The sequence below is a fragment of the Canis aureus genome, chromosome 35 (genome assembly GCF_053574225.1).
Source record: "Canis aureus isolate CA01 chromosome 35, VMU_Caureus_v.1.0, whole genome shotgun sequence".
In the NCBI taxonomy this organism is placed as follows: Eukaryota; Metazoa; Chordata; class Mammalia; order Carnivora; family Canidae; genus Canis; species Canis aureus.
In genome coordinates, this window is record NC_135645.1 from 4,373,611 (window position 1) to 4,392,194 (window position 18,584).

General features: G+C 39.4%; 1 protein-coding gene across 2 annotated transcripts in view; it reads left to right on the forward strand.

Annotated features, from left to right (window-relative positions):
- Positions 1–6,502: 6,502 nt before the first annotated feature.
- The window catches only part of CCDC14 (coiled-coil domain containing 14), a 51,160-nt gene continuing 39,078 nt past the window's right edge, over positions 6,503–18,584 (forward strand). Inside the window, exons 1-5 of one of the 2 annotated variants that reach the window (XM_077884277.1) lie at positions 6,503–6,655; positions 13,840–13,895; positions 14,213–14,285; positions 14,543–14,612; positions 14,702–14,821. In XM_077884277.1, coding sequence (XP_077740403.1) covers positions 6,626–6,655; positions 13,840–13,895; positions 14,213–14,285; positions 14,543–14,612; positions 14,702–14,821 — 349 coding nt within the window. In that variant the 5' untranslated portion in view covers positions 6,503–6,625. The remainder of the gene's footprint in view (positions 6,656–13,839; positions 13,896–14,212; positions 14,286–14,542; positions 14,613–14,701; positions 14,822–18,584) is intronic. The other variant, XM_077884278.1, reaches the window with a different exon arrangement.

Genomic DNA, 18,584 nt, shown 5'->3' on the forward strand with positions numbered 1-18,584 from the left:
AAAAAAGAAAGATCTGGGGCACCTGAGTAGCTCAGTCAGTTAAGCATCCAACTCTTGATTTTGGTTCAGGTCATGATCTCAAGGTCACGAAACTGAGGCTCCCAGTGGAGCCTGCTTGAGATTCTCTCTTTCTCCCTCTGCCTTTCTCCTTATTTGAGTGTGCTTTTTCTTGGGCGCTTGCTCTAAAATAAATACGTAAACACATAAAATATTTTTAAAAATCACAAATCAGCCACCTAACTTTATAATTTAAGGAACTAAGAAGAAAAAACGGAAACTGAAGTTAGCAGAAGGAAAGAATAATAATTAGTACAGAGATAAATGAAATAGAAAATAGAGAAACAGTAGGGAAAATCAATGAAACCAAAAGTTGATTCTTCAAAAGATCAATAAAATTGACAAAGTTTTAGCTAGATGGATCAAGAAAAAATAGAAAAGACTGAAATTACTAAAATATCAGAAATGAAAGTAGAGATGTCACGACTGATTCCACAGAAATAAAAAAATATTATAAGGTAGTATTATGAACATATTGGATAACCTATACGAAATGGGATAAATTCCCAGAAATCAAAACCTATCAAGATTAAATCATGAAGACATTGAAAATCTGAATAGACTTATAACTAATAAAGAGATTGAGTCAGCAATCAAAATCTCCTGACAAAGTCCTGGACCTGAGGGCCTCACTAGTGAATACTACCAAGCATTTAAAAAAGAACTAATATGGCAACCCCAGTGGCACAGTGGTTTAGTGCCACCTGCAGCCTGGGGTGTGATGGAGACCTGGGATCAAGTCCCCCGTTGGGCTCCCTGCATGGAGCCTGCTTCTCCCTCTGCCTGTGTCTCTGCCTCTCTCTCTCTGTGTCTCTATGAATAAATAAATAAAATCTTAAAAAAAAATAAAAAAGAACTAATATTAATTCTTTTTAAACTTTTCCAAAAAACTGACCCCTTTATAATATATTTTCTAAGACCAGCATTATTCTAATATCAAAGCTGAAGACACTACAAGAAAACTACAGATCAATATCCCTTATGAGTATTGATGCAAAAATCTTCAACAAAATACTAGCAAATTGATTTCAATAGCATATTAAAAGGATTATACACCATGACCAAGTGGGATTTATTCCTGGGATGCAAGGATGGCTCAACATATGAAAAATGGTCAATATACTATATTAACAGAATGAAGGAAAAAAATCCACATGATGATCTCAACTACTCTGAAAAAGCATTTGACAAAATTCAACATCCTTTTATGATAATACACTCAACAAAAGAGAAATAGAAGGGAACTACTTTGGGGCATTTGGGTGGCTCAGTTGGTTGAGTGTCCAACTCTCGGTTTCAGCTCAGGTCATGATCTTGTGGTTGTGGAATTGAGCCCTACTGGGCTCTGTAATCTGTGTGAAGTCTGCTTCAAATTCTCTCTCCTTCTCTCTCTCTCTCTCTCTCTCTCTCTCATAAATAAATGAAATCTTTTTTTTTTAAAGGAAACTACTTCAACAAAATAAAAACCCGACATGAAAAATCCACAGCAAACATCATACTTGATGGTGAGACTGAAAGCTTTTCCTTTAAGGTCAGGAACATGGCAAGAATGCCCATTTTTATTACTTCTATTCAATATAGTATTAGAAGTTCAAGCCAGAGCAATTAAACAAGAAAAAAGAGATAAAACACATTCAAATTGGAAAGGAAGAAACAAAATAATCTTTGTTCACAGAGCATATGATATTATGTGTAGAAAACCCTAAAGATTCCACCCAAAAACTGTTAGAACTAATAAATGAAAAAAAAAGAACTAATAAATGAATTTGACAAAATAGCAGAATATGAAGTCAACAGACAGAAGTTAGTTGCATTTCTATACAACTAATAATAAACAATCAAAAATGAAATTAAGAAAACAATTACATTTACAATAGGCTTCAAAATGAATAAAGTACTCAGGAATTAACTTAAGGAGATGAAAGACTTATACAATGAAAATTTCAAAACAATGATAAAATAAATTAAAGACATAAATAAATGCAAACACATCCCATGTTCATGGATTGAAATAATATTAAGATGTCAATATTATCCAAAGAGGTTTACAGCTTAATTGTTATCATAATCCCAGTGACAGTTTTCGCAGAAATAGAAAAACTTCCTAAAATTCATATGGAATCTCAAGGAATGCTGAGTAACCCATACAATCTTGGAAGAAAACAAAAAAGCTGATGATTCACATTGCTGAGTTCAAACTTATTACAAAGCTACTTTAATTAAAAGTGTGGTACTAGGATAATGGCCAATATACAGACCAATGGAACTGACAGTCCAGAGAAAAACCTTCAAATATATAGTCAAATGATTTTTTGACAAGGATGCCAAGACTATTCAATGAAGAAAACAGAGTTTTCTGAACAAAGAATTCCAGGAAAATTGATTAGCTATATGTAGAAGAATGAAGTTGGACCCTTACCTACACCACACATAAAAAATGACTAAAAATCAATAGATCAAAGACCTAAATATAAGACTTATGACAATAGAAATCTTGGAAGAAAACCAAAGGCAAAAGTTTCATGACATTGGCTTTGCCATTGATTTCTTAGATATGACACTAAAGATACAGGCAACGAGAGAAAATAGAAAAACTGAAAACTTCATGAAAATAAAGTTTTGCAAAAAAAAAAAAAAGAAAGAAAGAAAGAAAGAAAGAAAAGAAAAGATGGGATGCCTGGGTGGCTCAGTGGTTGAGCATCTGCCTTTGGCTCACGTCATGATCCCAGGGTCCTGGGATCCAGTCCCACATCAGGCTTCATGCAGGAAGCCTGCTTCTCCCTCTGCCTATTTCTCTGCCTCTCTGTGTGCCTCTCATGAATAAATAAATAAAATCTTTAAAAAACCCTAAGTTTTGTACATAAAAAGACTATACCAAGACATTGAAAAGACAACCCACAGAATAGGAGAAAATATTTACAAATTATATATCCAATAAGATATTCATGTACATAATATGTAGAGGACTCCAAAACTCAACAACCAAAATACAAACAACCCAGTTAAAAATATGGGCAAAGATTTGCTTTGACGTGGATGGAACTGGAGGGTATTATGCTGAGTAAAATAAGTCAATCGGAGAAGGACAAACATTATATGGTCTCATTCATTTGGGGAATATAAAAAATAGTGAAAGGGAATAAAGGGGAAAGGAGAAAAAATGAGTGGGAAATATCAGAAAGGGAGACAGAACATGAGAGACTCCTAACTCTGGGAAACGAACAAGGGGTGGTAGAAAGGGAGGTGGGGGTGACTGGGTGATGGGCACTGAGGGGGGCACTTGATGGGATGAGCACTGGGTGTTATTCTATATGTTGGCAAATTGAACACCAATAAAAAATAAATTTAAAAAACATGGGCAAAAGACTGTTGTAGGAATGCAAACTGGTGTGCTCCTCAAAAAAGGTAAAAATAGAACTGCAAACCAGCAATTGCACTATGAGGTATTTACCCAAAGGATACAATCATAGTGATCTGCAGGGGCATCTGCACCCTGCTGTTTATAGCCATATTATCAATAATAGCCAAACTATGGAAAGAGTCCAAATGTTCATCAACTGATGAATGTATAAAGAAGATGTGGTATATATACACAATGGAATATGACTCAGCCATCAAAAAGAATGAAATATTCCCATTTGCAATGACGTGGATAGAGCTCAAGTATATTATGCCAAGTGAAGTAAGTCAGTCAGAGAAAAACAAACGCCATATGATCTCATTCATATGTGGAACTTGGAAAGAAAACAGATCAACATAGGGGAAGGGGGAAGGTGGGGAAACAAACCATAAGAGACTCTTAGTAACAGAGAACAAACTGAGGTTGATGGAGGGCAGTGGGTGGGGGATGGGCTAGATGAGTGACGGGTATTAAAGAGGGCACTTGTTGTGATGAGCACTGGGTGTTATATGTAAGTGGTGAATCACTGAATTCTACTCCAGAAACCAATATTCTACTGTATGTTAACTCAAATTTAAATTTAAAAATGGGCAAAGGACTTGAATAGACATTTCTCCAAAGAAGGGAATGATCAATGATCAATAAGCACATGAAAAGATATTCAGCATTAGTAACCATTAGGGAAATGCAAATCAAAATTACTATGAGATAACACTTCACATGCACTAGGATGGCTACTATCAAAAATGAAAAAACAACAACAACAACAAAAAAAAACAAATGGAAGTTAAGTGTTAGGGAGAATGTGGAGAAATTGGAATCCTATCCCTGTTGATGGGAATATAAAATGGCACAATCATGTGGAAAAAGAGTATAGTTGTTCCTCAAAAAATTAAAAATAGAATTACCATACGATCCAGAAATTTTGGGTATATACTCCCCAAAATTGAAAGCAGGGTCTGGCAGAGATATTGGTACACCCGTGTTCACAGCAACAATATTTACAATAGCTAAAATGTAGAAGCAACCCAGATGTCCATGCTGTAACATGGATGAACTTTTGAAGACAAATAATTATTTTATTTGCCAGTCACAAAGGATAAATACTGTGCGATCTCCTTTATTTGAGGTAGTCAAAATCATAGAGACAAAATAGAATAGTGGTTGTCAGGGGCTTCCTGGGAGGTGGAATGGGGAGTTGTTTAATGGGTATGCAGTTTGACTTTCATAAGGTGAAAAAAGTTCTGGAGATGATGGTGGTGATGGTTGCCCAACATTGTGAATATATTTAGTACCACTGAATTGTGTACTTAAAATTGGTGAAGATGGTATATTTTATGTTTTGTGCAGTTTACCACAATAAAAAAGAGTTGAGAAAATAAAGACCAAAAGGCTGGAAGCTATTACCTTAAAAACTAAAAACAGGGGAAAATAGGAAAACCCAAAAAGCAGACAAAACTGAGAGAAGAAGTATAAAATCCAAAGAGGAGAATGGTACACCAGGTATATATAATTGCAAATTACTGAAAAGTGATGTTGATGAGAAACTTAAACACTCACGTTACAGTAATATGCATCATATATTGTTGTTAATATATTTAATATATTTATACATATATACACAGTTGGCAAAAATCTAGAAGGGAATGTACCAAACTTCTAAGAGTGGTACTCTCTGGGATCATAGGGCGATTTTTTCTTTCTTATCTATATTTTCTAAAATAAGCACGTGCTAAGAAAAATGACTGTAAATTTTAAAAAATCAAGTCAACGTCAGGAAAAACCCCTGTAATCTCAAGTAACTATGTTAAACACTTATAGGAGAGGGATGAAGAAGAGAGAGGTCTTTCCAGTCTAATTCAATAGAAAGCTAAATTTATCAAACACCTAGTTTCCCGAAATCAGTATTCTAGTCTTTGGATTTTTACGTTCATTCTAATTAAGACTTTCAAAATGTACCTCTTAGCTCTTCTTCCTATTAAAAATGTAATCAGTTGGGTTATTTAATTTCTCCCCAATTTGATTTCCCAAAACTCAACGTCTTAAGCAAAGACTAGTCCCCATTAAAAATTGTGAAGCAAAAAAAAAAAAATTGTGAAGCAAGCTAATGTGAATAGGGAGGGGGGATCCCTGGGTGACTCAGTGGTTTGGCACCTGCTTTCGGCTGAGGCCGTGACCCTGGGGTCAAGTGATGGAGTCCCGCGTCGGGCTCCCTGCATGGAGCCTGCTTCTCCCTCTGCCTGTGTCTCCTCTGCCTCTCTCTCTCTGTCTCTCTTGAATAAATAAATAAATCTTAAAAAAAAAAAAAAAAGCATGCGGGGTCATTCTTCATTAAGGGTCATTACTTCGAATGCAGAGTAAACAACTATGCACGCAAGTAAAGCAAAAATCCCAACTAATAAGCACCATTCCGGGTGCAAGGGCTACAGTGAATAATTTCGAAATGTCCATCAGAATCATGCAAAGATGATGATGAATCATGCAAAATCGAGTGAGGGCGCGTAAACTCATTCAAAACACGGAGCTGAACCAACTCCTTCGGAAACCTATGCGCCCTCTCCTTCGGTCCCTTCCCCTGCAAGGCCCTGCGAGGTCCTGTCGCCACTTCCCCCAGCGCATTCAGGGGGGCCGTTCGCCACCAGAAACCCTCGCGACCGGGCCCCGAACTCGGTGCTTTCCGGGATTCAGGAGCCCGGCTCCTGCTCGCGCTGGGAGCCCACTCCGCGCCCCGCCCACCTAGGCCCCGGCCCCGCCCCGCCCGCTGGCCCCGCCCACCCGGGACGGCCCCGCCCACCCTCGCCCGCCCCGGCCCCGCCCCGGCCCCGCCCCAGCAGGGCCCAGCCCCCTCTTCGGCTCCAGCCGGCCCCGCCCCCGCCCCGCCCCCGCCCCGCCCCCTCGCATTCTGTGGGCTTCTCCCTCCCTCTCTCCTGTGTGTGACGAGCCGGCGGCCGGGAGGGGTCTATTGCGCACGCCCAGAGCGCCGCGCGCGGGGACCGAAGAGGCCTCCTCTCCGCTCTCCCGAGACTATGAGGCGCGGCGTGGGGCGGGCTCCTTGCCGGAAGCGGAAGTTCGGGGGCGGGCCCAGGGCGGCCGGGAGTCCGCGGCGGTTAGTTCCTCGTCGGGCGGCTCTGCTCCCCTGGGTGCGGGGCTCGTCGGCGGCGGCGAGGGATGGTCGGGTCCGGATGTCGGCCGGGCCAGGTGAGGGCCGTGGCCCCGCGGGGTCCACGTGGGCTAGAGACGGATTCAGGGGGCGGTACCAGCGGGGACGTGCGGCGGCGGTAGACGCGCGGAGCTAGGGGCGGGGCGGGGCGGCGGGGGGGGGGTCCCTAACGTTAGCGACCCGGCCGCGTCCGGGCGTGCGGGGTCGAGTCCCGCTCCGCCGTCGGCGCCGCAGGTCGCTGGTCCTCCGCCCCAGCCGCTGGCCACCTGGACCAGGTGCAGAGAGCAGAAAGGGCCCCCACTTCGCGCCCCGCGCCAGCAGCCTCCAGCCCTTCTCAAATGCACGCCGAAGAGTTCACTTTTCTGCCCAAAAAACAAACACACGAACGCTGCTTTTTCAGGGTAAAGGTCTCGGTTCTTTGGACTGTCAACACAGCTGTTTTTCTTTGTTTTTGGACCCCAGCAGTGCATTCCTTACCGTCCCGAATGCACGCAGCCCTGTGGCCTGTTGGTCCCGCAGCGCCCCGTGCGCCCCCGTGCGCCCTCCTGTCCCCGCGTCTGCGCCTTCTCTGCCCGGCCTGGAATGCCCGCCCGCCTCCCGCCTCTGGGCTCCAGGGCTCCAGGGCTCCAGGGCGGCGCTCGCGCATCCCCATCGCATCCCCATCGTTCGGGGGCTTCTTGCCGCCACGCCTCGTGCGCTCCGTGCTAATCCTAATTCGGGACGCTTTCCAGCCTACAGACAGTTGCTGCCTTGTTTGTCTACTCCCTTTACTCCACAGCTTCTCTCTGTTATCTTCAAAGCCTAGGACAGCACGTGGCACCTAGATTTTACAGGTACTGAATCAAAGACACTCGCTATCCACAGTGGTCTTGCTCCTCTTTGAATACACCCACCTGTCCCCCGCCCTTTCTTTATTTCTTTTTTTTTTTTTTCCCCAATCTCCCTTCACTTATCAACTCACCTGTAACGCTGTGTTCCCCATTAGTGTGGATCTTACACGGTTTTTTTTTTTCCCAAGACTTGGCTCAAGACTTCCTTCGTGAGTACTTGCCCACCATCCCCACCCTTGTAGATCATCCTCTCAGGTTGAATGAGCTCCCAGTATGCCCAGTATGCGCAGTCCGCAAGGGGGAGGGAGGAGAAACACAGTGTTTGTGAACACCGTCACCTGCAGATTCCGATTCCACTTCTTTTATTTTTTTTAATTTAATTTAAATTTTTTTTATTTATTCATGAGAGACACACACAGAGAGAGAGAGAGAGGCAGAGACACAGGCAGAGGGAGAAGCAGGCTCCACGCAGGGAGCCTGTGATGGGACTCGATCCCAGGTCTCCAGGATCAGGCCCTGAGCCGAAAGCAGGCACCCAACCACTGAGGCCCCCGCCCCCCCCCCCCCCCCCCCGCCCCGGGGCATCCCAAGCCAAGTACTTTTTACTTGTCTAAGCCTCCTTTCCCTTAGCTATAAAATAGGTGTAAGTAGGTATCAGGTTCTGTCTCTCAAAGAAATGGGAAGATTAAAAATGAGAGAACCTGATGAAACGTCTGCCTCTCTCTTGGCTTAAATTGGTGCAGCAAAATTTGGCCCCCCTTACGGTTTACCACCATCTGGAGGATAAGAATACCTGACATTTAGATAGCACTTGTGTGGTTGATGCTGCTCTTAAGTATTTTTACATAGTAGGCATAATTCATTTAATATTCATAATAGCCTTATGAGGCAGATATTATTACCATCTCCATGTTATAGATGAGGAATTTGAGGGATGAAGAAAAGTTCAAATGATTCTCCTACAGTTACAGAACTCATTGGTGGTGCAGCGGGATTCAGACCCACAGAGCTGGTGCCAGAGTCCACTCTTTCAGACATTACACTCTATTATAGGGTGTGGTTTAAATGGAAATGAAAGTCTTTGGGATACTCTAAATTATTCTACAAATGTAATTTTATCTTGTACTTGTTGGTAGGAAATAGAACTTGTAAGAAATGCTTATGCTTTTCTCACATAGCAAAGAAAAAAGATTAAATGATAACACCCAATGGAATTAAATGTGACATAAAGCAAAATGACTGTCTCATGCATTGTGATTTGGGGCACGCCTTTTGGAGAGTGTTTTTGTAATTCGTATCAAGGGCTAATAAATGAATAATAGCCTTTCATCAAATAAATAAGCTTTTAATCCTGACTATGAAAAGGCTTTTTTTTTTTTTTCTTTTTTTTTCTGCGTATGGAAAGGTTTATTTCAGGCTTTTCAGTTGTGAAAAACATGAAGCAATCCAAGGACATGTTATATTATTTACACCAAGGAAATACTATACAACCATTAAAAAAACATTTGAAGGTATGCTAATATGGAAACAGATTTAAAAATAAAATCATAAGATTTAGTTTTTGTGATTAACTAGTCATTATGACTAAAGAAATAATTCATAGGAAAAAAAAAAGATTGGAAGTCCCAGTAGCAATACCTTGGTTTCTAAATATTATCATGTACTTAAAGGAATATCATCATCCACTAAAAGGAACCACGCCTTCATGGAGGAATGGTCAACCCCACAGCTGAAGCAGGATAATTATATGATGAGCCTGAATACATCAAAATAAAAAGCATCTGCAGAGTAAAGGAAACAACAGAGTGAATGGTATCTTATGGAATGGAAAAAAAGATTTGTAAACCCTCTGTCTACTAAAGGGTTAATATCCAAACTATATCAGGAGCTCCTACAACTCAAAAGCAAAAAAACAAAGTAACTTGATTAAAAAATTAGCAAAAGACTTGAATAGACATTTCTTCAAAGATGGTGTATAAAAGGCGAGGAAGCCCATGAAAAGATGTTCATCATTACTAGTCATTAGGGAAATGCAAATCAAAACCGCAACGAGATAGCATCTCACACCTTTTAGGATGACAATTCTCATTGGCAAGGATGTGGAGAAATTGGAACCCTTGTAAACTACTGGTGAAAATGTAAAATGGTACAGCCGCAATGAAAAATAGCATGACAGTTGCTCAAAAAATTAAAAATAGACTTCTTATGCGATCCAGAAATTCTACTTTTGGGTTTTTATACAAAAGAATTGAAAATACGATCTCAAAGAGTTATTTGCACTTCTGTGTTTATTGCAGTATTCACAGTAGCCAAGATGTGGAAGCAACCTAAATGTCTATTGATGGATGAGTGGGTAAGAAAAAAAAATGTGTTATATACACACAATGGAATATTATTCAACCTTAAAAAAGAAAAAAATCCTGCCAGATGCAACATGGATGAATCTTGAGGATATAAGTGAAATAAGCCAGTCAGAAGGGTAGATACTGCATTATTCAACTTACATAAGGGACCAAAGTAGTCACAATTATAGAAGCAGAGAGCAGAATGGAGATGTTAGAGGCAGGGGAATTTCTGTTCAGTGGGTGTAAAGTTGCAATTATGCAAGATAAATACATTCTAGAGAACTGTACGACATCATGCCTGTAGTTAACTATATGGTATTATGCACTTAAAAATTTATGAAGAAAGTAGATCTCATGTTAAGTGTTCTTACTACAACGAAAAAACAAACCAAAACCAAAGGATGAGCCCAGAGCACCTTGTCACAGAAAGTAAGGAATTACTCAAAAAAATAATGGGAACATGTTAAAATGATATGAGAGCCAGTCTGAAGAGACTACCACTGACAGAGTCTGGGACAATTGGAGCATCAAAATAAATAATGATGATAATAGATCATAACCCTTTGAATAAAATAGGAATCAACCAGTCCATACCAACAAACAATAAAGGAAGAGTGCTTACCTAGAGTTCAAGACCAACTAATACAATCGGAGAAGGACAAACATTGTATGTTCTTACTCATTTGGGGAATATAAATAATAGTGAAAGGGAATAGAAGGGAAGGGAGAAGAAATGTGTGGGAAATATCAGAAAGGGAGACAGAACGTAAAGACTGCTAACTCTGGGAAATGAACTAGGGGTGGTGGAAGGGGAGGAGGGCGGGGGGTGGGGGTGAATTTCGGGTGACGGGCACTGAGGGGGGCACTTGACGGGATGAGCACTGGGTGTTATTCTGTATGTTGGCAAATTGAACACCAATAAAAAATAAATTTATTATAAAAAGACCAACTAATAAATGTAGAAGGAATCATGTAAGGGGGCGCCTGGGTGGCTCAATGGTTGAGCATCTGCCTTTGGCTTGGCTCGTGATCCTGGGGTCCTGGGATCAAGTCCCACATTGGGCTCCCTGTAGGGAGCCTGCTTCTCCCTCTGTGTCTGTGCCTCTGTGTCTCATGAATAAATAAATAAAATCTTTTAAGAAAATTTTTTTTTGAAAAGGAATCATGTAAGTTACAGAATTCACCATTTCCCAAACAAGTAGATTAAGACAAGAATCCTCAATGGATGCTAAAGCTACTCCGTGAAAGTCTGATGAATAGGAAGTCTGCATAATCTCAAAGTATCTGCCCATGAAATGCTTAATACAAAGGTAAAAATAGGAACCTTAGAGTGAAAATCTGGCAGACGCCATCTTAAATAATCAAAGTTTACATCACCAGTAATGAGACAAACTCATACCATGTGCGTTCTCATATCAAGAAGGACAAAACTTCCCTTTTGTGGTATTCCTGCCAAAAACTTACAACCTGAATTTAATCATGAGGGAAAATCAGACAAGTCTAAAATGTCTGGGCATCCTGGCTTGAAGGTTATAAAAGGCAATGAAATGATAACCTGAGGAGCTATTCTAGATTAAAGAGACTAATGAAGTGTGACAATGTAAAGCAACCTATGATCCTGCATTGCACATGGACTGGCATTTTTGAAAAATAAAGGACGGTATTGTAATAATCATCAAAATGTGAATAAAGTCTATAGTTTATAATATAGTATCAGTGTTAATGTCCTGATTTTGATAATTATAATGGTTATATAAATGACCTCGTTTTTAGGAAATATTTAGGAGTAAATAATATCATACCTGCAACTTACCCTAAAATGGTTCAGAAAAACAATAATATATTTTTTGTATTGTATATATTTTGTTACTGAATATATTTTGAGAGAACATGGCAGATATAGTGAAATAATAGTTGGGGAAACTGGATAAAGTGTATACTGAAATTCTTTGTATTATTTTAAAACAATTTTAAAAAGTTTTGATGGAAATGTGCCATTATGATAGTTACTGTTGCAAGGTGCTGTTATCCTAGGTAATTTTCATTACTTGATTTTCTGTAACACAACCTCATGTATATTTTTTGGGGAAATATCTTGTAATCCTAGAAGTATACCATACATTTACCTCTGTATACTTTTTTAATTTTGAAAGATAATAATTGTGGTAGTTGTTTTTGGACTTGGTCCAGAGTATAGCAGCACCATGTTTTGGAATTTCATTTTGGTTCTGGCAAGGATACCAACATATGTATGTACCAAAAGGAAAGACCCTTAGGGTGTCCTGCAGGGACCAGCAGAGCAACACTACATAGAATCTTATTTCCTACAACATTGGTTCTCACGGCTGGCCTCATGACTTCATCATACCCCAAGTTATCTCAAGGAGAAGTATGACTCTACTAACCCAATTTTTAAGATGTATTCTCAGTTGCACATAACTCCAGATAGTTCAGTTGTTCCTGCTCAAAGCTATCTTGGGATGAAACATGTAAACATGTCAAGAAAAACCATAAATGTAACTGCCAACAGTGACTACTTCTGAAGGGTGAAATAAGGGAGTGAGTAGGGAACTTAATTCATCATTTAAAAGTTATATTTTAAATAGAGATCACACTTATAGAAGGTTAATGGATATTAAAAAGATATACCACGGAAAGTCTCCTTGCTCTGTCCTCCAGACTCAGTTTCCCTCCCCAGAGGCAAACAACAAACTTCTTGCTAACTTTCAAGATACTGGATGCTCGTTGAAGCAAGTGCATTTTTTTTCTTTGTTGTACACAAAAGATAGCCCACTTATTTTACATTAAAAATGAAATTATTTAAAAAAAAAAACAGTATTGTGGGCATCCTGGGTGGCTCAGCAGTTTAAGCGCCCAGGGCATGATCCTGGAGACCTGGGATCGAGTTCCGCATCGGGCTTCCTGCATGGAGCCTGCTTCTCCCTCTGCCTGTGTCTCTGCCTCCCTCCCTCTCTCTCTCTCTGTGTCTATCATGAATAAATAAGTAAAATCTTTAAAAAAAATAAAAAATAAAAAAATAAACAATATTGTTATAGGAGTTTGAAAAGAAAGAAAGTGGGATGTCTGGGTGGCTCAGTGGTTGAGCATCTGCCTTAAGCTCAGGGTGTGATCCTGGGATTGAGTCCCACATCGAGGTCGCCACAGGGAGCCTGCTTCTCCTCCCTCTGCCTATGTCTCTGCCTCTCTCTGTGTGTCTCTTGTGAATAAATAACTAGAATCTTTAAAAAGAGAAAAAAAAGAAAGATGTAGATAAAGAGGAGTAGTAGAGTTTTCATGGGCTGGTTTTGTCAGACACCCTAAATAATGTGGATAAACAGAATCATACTTATGAATTCTGTGCTATATGTTGAATTAACTTCTATGTTTTGAAGACTCGGGGAATGTAGAACATGTTCAGAGATTGAGTATAGTCCAGACTTACTGTCATAGGTACTTCTGGTTAAAATAATGCCTCAGCCTCATTTTCAGCTTGTGCTGTTTGCTTGACATTTGATGTAGAACAATAATTTATTAATAAGAGTTCAATAGTAATTATGAATTTATAGGATATATTACATTTATAAAAAATTAATAATGTATATCAAGTGGAATATTATTCAGCCTTAAGGAAAGGAATTTTGACACTTGCTACAAGACATTAGGCAAAGTGAAATAAGCTAATCACAAAAGGAAAAATACTGTATAATTCCACTTATATGAGTTTCCTAGAGTAATCAGATTCATAGAGACAGAAACTAGAAGGGTAGTTGCTAGGGACAGTGTGGGTGCTTGGAAGTTAATGTTTAATGGGTACAGAATTTTAGTTTGGCAAGGTAAGTTTCTGGAGGTGGATGTTGGTTGTATAGCAACATGAATATATGTAATGCCACAGAACTGTACACTAAAAACTGGCTACCATGGTAGATTTTATGTTGTGTTTTTACCACAAAAAGGAAACAACATTTCAGGTTTTGTCAAGACAGCCTATTGAGAATATAATTGAAAAATACTTGTATATTTACTATAATATAATGTATTATATCATAGGTGTTATCTTCAGGAAAACACACTGGACCTGCTAAATTAACCAATGGAAAGAGAGGGTAAGTATTTACAGGAGTTTACAACTTTAAGTCGTAAATCTCAAGAGACTTTTCAGGTCTTTGGGCCACACTAAATTTTGCCTACCCCGGAAAATGGGTCTCTACCTTCACAAACTCTGGGGAAGAAACTTCCATATCTACCCATGTTGATCATTTTAGTGTTTAACAGTCTTTATAGTCACTATAAAATTCTATATAAGTCTATCTTATGGACAAGCTTTCTTATCAAACCTTCGCTGGGAAGAAAATGACTATTAATACGTTTTGGAAGAAAGTTTTGTAGTATTTGTGACAATATTAATGAACTTGTTTTCTAGGACCCGTTTAAGAAAGATATCACGTTTTAATGCAGATTTTGGCAATGCTATCCATTCTGATTCAGAAAGTCAGGTAAGACTAAACTGAATAGATACAATGCACACTATTTTAATTAATCTTCAGATAAAAGCTAAGAAGGAATAAAATTTCAGAGGTAAAGTGTTGATTGCACTAAGGAAGTTTGAAGACTTTTTGCTTTGAAACATGTGTTCTACCAATAATAAATTGCTCCTGAAAAAAGAAATTTTAAAACCACATAATTTGTTGGGTTTTTATTTTCCTGCACTAAAATTCTGTGTATGAATTTCTAAATGACTTTCTCCTTACAGACTGAGACTGTACAGGGGCTTGATGGTTGTGCTTCTTTGCTGCGGGACATTTTGAGAAATGAAGATTCAGGTTTTTAAATTTTTATATACCTCTTTGCTAATCACTTTTCTCAAATAATTCTCTTAATGCAAATGAATTTTTGTCTTAATTATTAATAGGTTCAGAAAAAGCATATTCAGAAAATAGATATAATCCCAGATTTTTAGAAGGCAAAAGATTTGGATCTAAAAAGAAAGGACATGAAAAACATGTTCCTTCAGGAGTCCGGAAGGAAATTTGTAAGTTTTTTTTTTTTTTTCCTTTTTGTTTAAATATAATCTTTGGGGCACCTGGCTGACTCAGTTGGTAGAGCATGTGACTCTTGATCTTGGGGTTGTGAGTTCAAGCCCCATGTTGGATGTAGAGGTCACTTTATTCAGGTGTATATGTGTGTGCTTATGCTTCTCTTTATTCTGCTTCTAATTGCTGGGTAGTTACTTGGTTTACTGTCCCTTTCCCAAGAAGAAAGAAAAAGTGACTGACTAGGTTTTTAGAAGAAAAGGTTCTAACTCAGAATGACAGGAGGTATATATAGAGTTATCTTTGTTCTCCTTGCCACTTAATTCCATAAATAACCATAAATTGGTTGTGTTTCATGTGCATACTTATAGATACTAATTGTTTTAAAATCATTTTATGTGTATATATCATCAGTAGGTTTAGTAACTCAACCTGTTGAGCTAGCTGCACAGTTAGAATACATGGTGTATAAGAAAGTAAAATTCCAAGTTGGGGGGGATCCCTGGAATGGCTCAGCGGTTTGGTGCCTGCCTTCGGCCCAGGGCATGGTCCTGGGGACCTGGGGTCGAGTCCCACCTCGGACTCCCTGCATGGAGCCTGCTTCTCCCTCTGCCTCTGTGTGTGTGTGTGTGTCTTTCATGAATAAATAAATTAAATCTTAAAAAAAAAAAATTTCCAAGTTGGATAGCTAAGGAAAGAGGGCCTTCCAGTGATTGATGGTGAATATAGCCTAGGATGTTTTACACCCTCACCATTAACTTTGCTGACTTTATAAAAGGTAATTATTCACCAAACAGTTTAGAACAAGTTTTGATTATATTGTCCCCTGGAGCCCTATAGAACAAGATAGCTCAAAATGGAGATGAAAAAAATCCACAATGGGAATTCAGATACACAAGAATGAGACAAATAGTTTCATGGTTCAAGCAGGCCAAAAATGTTAGTTAGCACAGCAGTGCATGATTAGAATCAGTTTAGACAAGAAGTGAAGTCTGGAAAACTATCCACAGCAATAGCCCTAGATGTTAAGAGATCTGGATCCATGCAAAGAGGCTAAGAAAATGAGAGTAGAGCATTTATCAGAGTAGACGTTGATGTTCCAGAAAGTCCTGAGTTAGAGAACTAAGGCAGAGGGAGAACTGATCTATCTTACTACTTACTAATCTGCCTAGGAGGCTAGTCACTTGTAGCTTCATAGTATCTTGACGTGCCCTGTTGAAGAAGGTATTTGTATGCGTATGGCCATTGAGCACTTGCAGTATGGCTAGAAAAACTAAGGAGCTGAATTTCAAATGTTAGTTAATTAAATTTAAATTTGAAAACAGATACTTGATCCAGTTATTAGAATACTTTTCAGTATGTTTGAAATAACTTGGATATATGAATCCACTTTTTCAACTATCAATTTTATTAAATGTAAATTCAGATCAGATACATTAGATTTAAAAGGTCTACTACAAAAATATCTCAAGTTTTTACATTAATTACATGTTGAAATGTTAATATTTTGGATCTGTTGATATAAGGACAACATTCAAGTTTTACCTATTTTTACTTTTTAGTATGGCTACTGGAAAGTTTAAAATTGTGTATTTGTTGCCATTATATTTCTATTGGGTAACATCGGTCTAAACTAGGGATCAGTATAGTACAGCCTAGGTTATTTTATAGTTAATGTTTTGTTATTTATTTTATAAATAACGTTTTATTGCAGTGCAGCCATGCTAATTCATTTATGTATTTTATAGGACTGCTTTTGTGCTGTAACAGTAGAATCGAGTAGTTGCGGCAGAAACCTGGTCTGCTAAGCTTAAAATATTTATTCTCTAACCTTTTAAGGAAAAAGTGTGCTAACCCCAGGTCTAAACTCTGAGAGTAGAGGCATTTCCCAGGGCCCAATGGACAAATAAAGGGATGGTAGCACCACTGGGCATTCCTCTGGTCTCTTTTTTTCTCAAGGCAGTTTATTTCTTGTCCAGGACATCCATTCTCAGGGAACTGTCATTTGGAATGTATGTGGCTGACAGTGAGCCATGGTAGCAATGTGTTAGATCCTAGCTTAACTGCTTGCTAGTCAAGAGTTCCAACAGAAAACAGATGGCAACACTCTTAAGATAATTCAAGGAGGGTTTATTTACGAAGGAACTCATTACAAAGGTGTGAATGGGGTATAGGGAAACTATAAGGGATTGTGCTAATCCATTGCAAGCACAGCAGCAGAAGCCTTAAGGGAGGGATGAGGTTAGGGAGAGATTACCGGGACTCAGATACTGTTGAATAGAGTAGGCTGCCTTGAGAAGAGCAATGAGTTTGATTTAAGGAACAAAGCCAGCCAAGACTGCCTCAAAGAGAGAGTTAGGAATAAGTACTCTGACTTTATGGTGCTTCTTTCTTTGGTACTTCCAAGATTCCCAGTGGGTGGGACCCAAGTGGTGACCTGTTGATGTGTATCAGGTCTGGGATTTGATTTTTAGTCTTACAGGCTAATAAGTTAATCTTACTATGTCATGGTTGCTGGTAGGAGATCCAAGACCCCTGGGTCAGAGACAAAGGACTTTATTACTCACACAGTAAATAAAGTAAGCAACATGTACATTAGCATATTTCTGTTGGTACTCCCACTACAATTCCCAAAGGGCTAATGTGATGGACCCAGGTAGATGCTGCTTATCCTATAGGTTTGTTTCAGCCAAGGAACACTGAGTTTGGGAAATCCATTGCTTTGGTAGGGAGCAGTAAGCAAACCTGTACTTGTCTCAGGGGAAGCATTATCTTCTCCCTCAAGGTTATTCATTACAAATATAACCCTGAGAAATGGCCCAGGTAAAGACCTTCAGTCAAGGCCTTACTTTCTTGTATACTGGGCAAGATGTGTGGGAGCAGAAGAAACCCACGAAGGACTGTCTCTTAACGATATAATCCATATAGATCAGCATCCCAGGGAGAGCAGGGTGGAGACGGGTAGAGGATGGATTTGGCAGAGCAGATGAGAGAAATGTGCATCCTGGGTCCCTAGACTCTAAAACTTTAAGGAACTTATTACAGCATGTTAATTAGTATCTTATGTATTATTTTAATTTTAACATACATCATCTTACTATTTTATGTTAACCATCTTTTGGGGTGTGGCCTCCTTGTGTACTTTTAATTTTTTTAAGGATTATTTATTTATTTTAGAGACAGAAAGAACACTGAGCAGAAAAGCAGAGGGAAAGGGAGAGAGAGCCCAGCACAGGGCCTGAGATCACCAGTCACGCTGAAACCAAGAGTTGGTCACCTAACCCGACTGCACCACCCAGATGCCTCAGCCCTTGTGTACTTTCTATCTGAACCTGTCTGATCACTGAGGGTCTGTGGGGTCAAGGTCACCTACCTTGGAGCATACCTGGGAGTAAGTCAGAGACAGTTCAGAAATGCACTGAGCTTCTTCAGAGTGCTCCTGACATTTAAAGAAAAAAAATATTTTTCATATATTTTTATTTTTTATTTATTTAGTTTTGAAGATTTTATTTATTTATTCATGAGAGACACAGAGAGAGGCAGAGATGCAGGCAGAGGGAGAAGCAGAGAGCTGGATGCGGGACTCGATCCCAGGACCCGGGGTCACAACCCAAGCCAAAGGTAGACGCTTAACCACTGAGCCACCCAGGTGCCCCAGAAAAGATATTTTTAAAATAAGCAACTTTTTCCATTTGATAACTGTTGAATGCTGTGGGCACATGGCTCTGCTTTTAGTAACATACATATATTGCTGCCCTTACC